The following is a 7551-nucleotide window of genomic DNA, read 5'->3' as shown; positions in this document are numbered from 1 at the left end:
GGGACTCTAATCAAAACCATTTTTGCTATACAGTCTTTCAACTGATTAACCTTTACAAAAGCCTATATCCAAGGGGCAATTCAAGATGTTGTGTTGGCATTAGCACAGTGTCTGAGGCTGTCTCCTTTTCCCTTATGTGTGCAGTAAAAACTTTTATACTGCATGTTCAGAAGGGGAAAAAATAAATTACCCATAATAGGAAATTAAGAGGAACTGCCATAGAATTGCCATCATAAATTAGATAAGCCATCAGGAAAATATGATGGAATGGGCTGCTATGGAAAAGCTTATTTCTCTGGATGCATTTATTTTTCATGAGTTTTTATTATTTAGTAGCTTTAGATTCAATCAATGTGCCTCCATCTGTCATAGATGGCCAGAGTTTTCCAGGAAGAACTGGGGGAGGCTGCCCACCTATACTCTGCCTGAAATCATGAAGGGATTTGTAGAGGAATGTTTTAAGAAATCAAAAAAGCATCTGCTTCCAAGGAGCTACTGCAAAGGCATTTTAATGAACTTCCCAACAAGCCAAGAGGAAATTTAGAAACTTACAGAACTGAAACAAGAAGCCCGTCGATACAATAACTTTTGTTAGACCTTTCACCCAAGATGTGCCAGGTACTTTAGATTTATGGATTATTCTAGGTACCTTTTTCTAGATTGTTTTTCTAGGTTATTCCAGGTTCTTTAGAATTTAAACGCCACCAAATGTTAAACCAAGAGCTGAAAAAATCCTGCCAAGCCAACGAAATGTCTTTGAGAGAACCGTGCTCCTCTAGGCAACTTCCACCTTATGCCTCAAAGCCTGGAGGAGTAAGGGGGTGGGGGAGTCTTCTCTCCTTGGCCTTGGCTAGATTCATCTTGCGTTTTCCTGTCTCTGAAAAAGATTGTGCTGCCTTGGGAGACGTGGCCACCATAGCTGCTCTCCGTCGGATGCTCCCTCACCAGGACTGGATATCCAGCACTCAAGAAGGCTTCTTCATCCTGTCTTATAGAGGATCCATCATCCCAGGTTGCAAAGTACTGAAAGCAAAAGGCTGCAGATGGAAAAAGGGGTTATCAGAGCATGACAACTCTTCCTCTCTTATGAAAGTTGTCTGACTCACTGAGCTCATGGGGACGGTTGTTCTTGGGTGACCCAATACCCTGATTTTCATAGAGGTTTTTCTTTTTCTTATTACAGGGCATTGCACTTGGTGTTATTGGAACAAAAATGCTAACATTACCACTGCCTTGAAAGGACCTTGCTACAGAAGAAAATCTTAGATAAAATCCCAGGATTTGATAAAAATAGGAAATCAGCACAAAACAAACAAAAGAGCAATTTTGCAGTTCTCCCCACCCCCTCCTCACATCTTACTTCTCTCTAACCCACTCCTGGCATTGCGGTAAAGCCTGGAAGACTTCTCTGATGACACGAGACAGGGTGACAAAGCCAAAGACCTAGCTTCAGAGGCAGGAGGCTTGAGGTCTGACTGCACCCATTGTGGGCCTCATTGGCCTGGCAAGTCGTCCAACAACCCTGGGCCTGGCTCAAAAGTGTTTCGTTCTGCAATTCTGGTCTTTGTGAGTTTTTCTGTGAGGTTTTAATGTTCCTTATACATACATGTCAATCCCACCCTTGTGGTGGGCTCTGTGTAACAGAAGGAGAAACACACTTAACCCCTCATTCATTCATTCAGCCAACAAATATTAATCACCCATTATAATTTTTAATAGAATAAAAAGATAAGGACAAGAAAGACAACAGTTATCATAATCATATACAGAAAATGTACAGTAGTATCAGTCAGGGCTCACAATTGCAAACAAAGTACCCACTGAGTTTTATTTAAAAAGAAAGGGATTTATTTGAGGATGTGAGGGGCTTATAGACCTTCGGCAGCCAGGAATAGGCCCAGCCACCCAGAAGGGCTGCTCTCGCAAAGCCTCCTCACTCTGCCCAGCGGCAGCCACTCCATCCTGGGCTCCAACCGCACACTGAAGGACCATGGGTCAGACACCAAGAGCCTCGGAACAGGCAGGGCTTCCACGGACCCACTTGCCCAACAGTGGTGAATCCCATGGCCAATAAGTGAATAAACAGACAAATGAAAACGTCTTTGGAAAATCTTTTATCAAGAGCTGGTCACCAATTTTCTTTGGAATTCAATTGGAAATACAGGAAACTTGTGACAATCTATATCTTTTAAAAAATTACTGTAAAAAACATATTCATTATGTTTGGTGTTTTTTTTTAGGTTAAATACAAATTAAATGTTTAATTCATAGGAAAATATTTAAGAACTTTAAGTGTATTTAGTAAAATATCCTCAAAGTAAATATTACAAAATTTGAGAAAATTATAAAGCAAAAGGAAAGATGTATTGCCATGATATGATTGAGCAATGCCATTAACATGGAATCAACAATTGAATAAGAAAAATACCAAACAGAACAGTATGAAGTTAAAAAAAATCCAACCTATTTCTCATCCAACCCATTTCCACTCCCACTGTTAACAGTTTTGTCTGTTTATTTCACACATTTTCATGGATATACATATATATAATATAAATATATTTTTTCATGCCAAACCACTTTACAGATTACTTTATTCATTTAACAATATATCATGAAAATATTTTATGTAAGTACAGATTTACGTTATTTAAAAATATTTTATTATGAAAAATTTCAAAAAAAAAACCCATAAAAATCAAGAGAATAGTATAATGAAACAAAATTATAAGCCTAAATTCAATACAATCAGTTCCAATTCATCTACATCACCACCTATTCTCCCATCCCTGGAATATTTTGAAGCAAACCCCAGGTATCACATCATTTCATCTGTAACTACGTCAATCGGTATCTCTAAAACAAGAGCCAGTTGGCAAAGTGACAGATAAGGTCTCTGTCATATAAGGTCTTAAATCTGCCAATGGAGTGAGTGCACAAGGGCCAGAGACAAGAGACAAATGGGAATGGCTGTGTTCCAACCAACTTTATTTACACAACATGCTGTGGGCCACACTTGGCCCACAGACCATGGTTTGCCAATCCCTGCTCTAAAAGATACAAGCTTTGGGGTGCCTGGGTGGCTCAGTCGTTAAGTGTCTGCCTTCGGCTCAGGTCATGATCCCAGGGTCCTGGGATCGAGCCCCGCCTCAGGCTCCCTGCTCTGCGGGAAGCCTGCTTCTCCCTCTCCCACTCCCCCTGCTTGTGTTCCCTCTCTCGCTATGTCTCTGTCTGTCAAATAAATAAATAAAATCTTTAAAATAAATAAATAAATAAAAATTTTCCTTTGTCTACTATTTGGTTATTCTGAAATGAAGATCATACAAGAAACCTGAAATAGACTTCTGATGCTTTCCTTTAATTTACTTGTTTTCAAGATAATGAAATGGTTCCCTGAAACCTTCCAAAGATATCCAATGAAGGTTTCTTCCTTTTTGATGTCATTATGAACCTATAGATTTAAACATTGCAGCTGCTATCCTTATTGATGCTGAAACTGTCCCATCTTTGATCAATGAGAACTTGTTCAAATTAGGTCTTCAGTCCTTTGGACATCATTCTAGTATTATTTCATGGCATCTTTTCTTTCTGGTATGACAAAATTTCTAGGCTCATTTGCGCCCCAGACCTGGAAGCAATCATTTCTCCAAAGAGTCCTGGTTCCTTCTAGTGACATTTAGAGAACATCATCTAGATTGTAGGGGTGCTTACTGCTACTGGGTTGGTCTTTGTGTCTAGGGTTTTGGGTGGATAGAGCTAAAAAAATATGTTTTATTTTGTTGAGGATAAAATACATTATGGGTTCATACTGATATTTCCAATTCAAATTTAGGGCGACAGGGCTTTTATATAACATCATCAATTTTACATTTGTTTTTCTTTTCAACCTTGCCAAAAAAATTCAATTCTCAATACCACCAGCATAATTACTTTTCCTATAACAAAACACACAAAAGTCTCCAAATAATAATATCAACCTTACTATCAACAATATGATTACTGAAAACAGTTTAATATCCTGGGGGTTTTCTTATTTGGTTGGGTGGTTTGGTTTGGTCTATATCCTTAGGGCATATCCCCAGAAGGGATGTACAGTAAATTATTCTGTTTTAGAATTAATTGGAATAATTCCTTTTCAGAAGTATGTCCCACCTAGGAACAGTTTCATTTGTTTTGTTTTACTTTCAATTTTCAATGATTCATTTTTTTTTCATTTATTTAGCTTTGTTTTAGAATTCTTCATAATGCTTACATGATTCCAAAGTTAAATATACAAAATAAGGTATATTCAAAAAAGTCTAATTTCTACGTTCTCTCAATATTGCCTCCCTCTCTTATAGATAACCATTTTGAATGCTTTATCCTTCTGTCTTTTTCTTTAAAAGATTTTGTTTATTTATTTTAGACAGAGACAGCACACACAGGAGCAGAGGGAGGAGCAGAGGGAGGAGACAAGCAGACTCCTTGCTGAGCATGGAACCCGATGTGGGGCTTGATCCCACATCATGAGATCATGACCTGAGGCAAAATCAAGAGTCTGTCGCTTAATGGACTGAGCCACCCAGGTGCCCGTCCTTCCATTTTTTTTAAATATAAGCAAAAATATGTATATTTTTTGTGTTTCTTCTTTTCTTGGTTGAACAGCCTTTTGCATACATCTACAAGGAGGATATAATAGGCAGTGTTCCCCCAAAATTTGATCATGAAACTTTTTTTGAAAGGAGCATCCCAAAGGGTAAATATTGGGCAAAACTCATTTGGGAAATGCTGCAACAATTCATAGAGAAAAGAAAAAAATCTACAGATGCTCAGTAAATATACATCAGCTGAAAACAGTTTTTCTTCTCCACAAAGTAAAGGGGTCTCTTTGTTTTGCATTTCATGAAGTCTCCTCCTCAATTCACAATCCTCTTCAAGAATAAGATTTCCATGACTCTTCTGCTAAGAACACTCCACCATGGAACTGTGATTGACAGTTTGTAACTGTGATTGCAAAGTCCTACAACACTGCAATTTCTTGACTCCTCACACAGCGGGTGGGTTCTCCACTGACACTTTTTTCCTTCAATGCCAGTCACCTCTGAACAGGATTACTTTCTGGCATTGGGAGCTGTCCTCAATCACAAACGATCACAAAATAATCCAGGAAGACATATTCCCAGTGTTTTACTTCTATTCTCATCTTCTTCAGTTTCATTAAGTAACATGAAAGTCCAATGTTCTCTCCTTGCTCACAGGTCCAAGTGCACATCCTGCTCTGAAGAAGCCCTACAGTGGGCCTGTTTGTCAGAGTACTCATTCTTTGTCCCCAGGGACTCCTCTTTTGTAGTTCCTTTATCTGTAGTTAAAAGAATTCTGTCTTTGCTCCATGCACCAGTGGTGGTTAGTGTTTGGGCAGAAAATAGGAAGATTTGACTCCTCACTGGTGATACATCAAGAGGAAATTAATAAAGGATTCTGAGCAGCACTCAGTCGACCTGAATTCTTGAATTCTTGCTGAGATGGGGCTTTTAGGAACCCTGATGAAGAGATCAACCCTGCTCTATGTTTCTACTGAGCTTTTCAATACAGCACTAAGGCAAGTTGGCTAATATAACAACCCAGCATGAATGACTACAAAGTTAAAATCGTGTCCCTAGAGAGCTCACTGAGATGGAGATGAGTATTTCATGAAAAAGGCCAGATCACTGTAGAGGCAAAAGTTCATTTAAATCAGTATTTGTAGTTGCCGGTGTGTCAGCCAGCAAAGTATAGTTGTCATTTTGCTTTGACTCTAGCTGTTTTCCTTCAGGGCTGTTCTTGTTCCTGTGTCTGAATGTCTCCCTGTTCGAGGCCTTCAGCACCTAATCCTGAGTATACTTTCTACACAAAGTCTAGGCAGCCTGCTAAGGGAAAGTAATTCTTGTACCCAATACCCTATCACCTCTTACTCACACTCTCATTCCTTTACCTTCCATCTGGTCCTGAAGGACAATTGCTTTCTCACTGGCCCTGCCTATGTGCCTGAGATGGAATTATATAGGTTCACATCAGGATATACCAACTAGGATCCTTAGCTGGTGTTTTTCCAAGAATAGTCCATACAACACCTGTATCAGAATCACCTTAGGATGCCTATTAAAATACAAATTATGAGGTCCCACCCTAGACCTTCTGAGTCAAGATCTTTTGTAGGAGGCCAAGAATCTGCCCTTTTAATGAACACTTGAACACTTCCCTTCGCATTAGAAGTTAAGAACCACTGACCCAGCCCTTCTTATTTGTAGATCTGGCTGTTGAGCATCACTTCAGCTAATCTCTGTTTCTCTTGAAAGCCTTTTTTATATGCGCAGAGTAAGTAGCCCCATCTGCCTCACACCTATAGGCTCATACTATTAAATCCTTGCTGTAAATTTACTTTACCCCAAACACTCCCAAACAGTCCCATGAACGTAACACATATCTCTATAGTTATTTTTAGGTCTCATCAAAAGAGACTTCCACTTATAAAAATAAGAAAACAGAGTCCAAAATTGCCTTCTCCCATTAAAAAAAGAAAAGAAAAATGAACAAACTGCTTTAAAACCTTGGAAATGGCACTAAATTAGTCTTAGGATAAAAACTCTAGACCTACTCTATAAGAGCTTAAAAGCAAGCTCTGAAAGGACCAAACTGATTGCAAGTATTTGACTGCCTGTCAGATCAAACTCCAACACACTTTAAAGGAATAAAATAATATTCAGCATTCAACAGTGAAAAAATTTGCAATGTCCTACATCTAATAAAAAAATTACTAGATTTCCGGGGCACCTGGGTGGCTCAGTCATTAGGCGTCTGCCTAATGACTCCCAGAGTCCTGGGATCAAGCCCCACATCGGGCTCCCTGCTCGGCGGGAAGCCTGCTTCTCCTTCTCCCACTCCCACTCCCCCCGCTTGTGTTCCCTCTCTCACTATGTCTCTCTCTGTCAAATAAAAATAAAATCTTTTTAAAAATTACTAGATTTCCAAGAAACAGAAAAAAATGTGATAATCAGTAGAAAAATCAGTCAATAGAAAAAGATCCAGAAATAATAGGGAAAATGGAATATGCAAACAAAACCATTAAAGCAGACATATAAATGTGTGATAGCTCAGATTTAAAGGAAAACATGAGGATAATGAGGAGAGAAGTGAAAGGTATAAAAGAGAAGCAAATGAGAAATATAACATCTAAAATGAAAATTTTACTGAGTGGAATTTACAAATTAAACATCCTAGAAAAGAACAGCAAGGAACTTAAATTCAAAATGAAGCACAAAATTCCCTCAAACACCCATCAACAGAATTACAAGGAGGAGGAGCCCCCAAAACAGAAAAGACTCAGAGATTATGACTTATGCTGCAGATTTACAAATGGATGCAGATATAACCAAGATGTCAGAGATGGAATTCAAGCTAGCAATTGTGAAGACAATGGCTAGAATGGAGAAATCAATTAATGGCAACAAACAGTCTCTAAGGGCAGAAATAAAAGGTGATTTGGCAGAACTTAAAAATGCTATCAATGAGATCCAATCCAATCTAGATAATCTA

At 38.6% G+C, this 7551-nt stretch overlaps 1 protein-coding gene across 1 annotated transcript in view; it reads right to left on the bottom strand.

Annotated features, from left to right (window-relative positions):
- Nucleotides 1-696: 696 nt before the first annotated feature.
- Nucleotides 697-7551, bottom strand: part of URB2 (URB2 ribosome biogenesis homolog) — a 92434-nt gene continuing 85579 nt past the window's right edge. Inside the window, exon 10 of the mRNA XM_081824248.1 lies at nucleotides 697-1037. Coding sequence (XP_081680374.1) covers nucleotides 990-1037 — 48 coding nt within the window. The 3' untranslated portion in view covers nucleotides 697-989. The remainder of the gene's footprint in view (nucleotides 1038-7551) is intronic.

The sequence above is a fragment of the Leptonychotes weddellii genome, chromosome 6 (assembly GCF_054177405.1).
Source record: "Leptonychotes weddellii isolate Sample4059 chromosome 6, ASM5417740v2, whole genome shotgun sequence".
Taxonomy (NCBI): Eukaryota; Metazoa; Chordata; class Mammalia; order Carnivora; family Phocidae; genus Leptonychotes; species Leptonychotes weddellii.
Note: the sequence above shows the minus strand (reverse complement) of the source record. Positions and strands in the feature narration are given on the sequence as shown.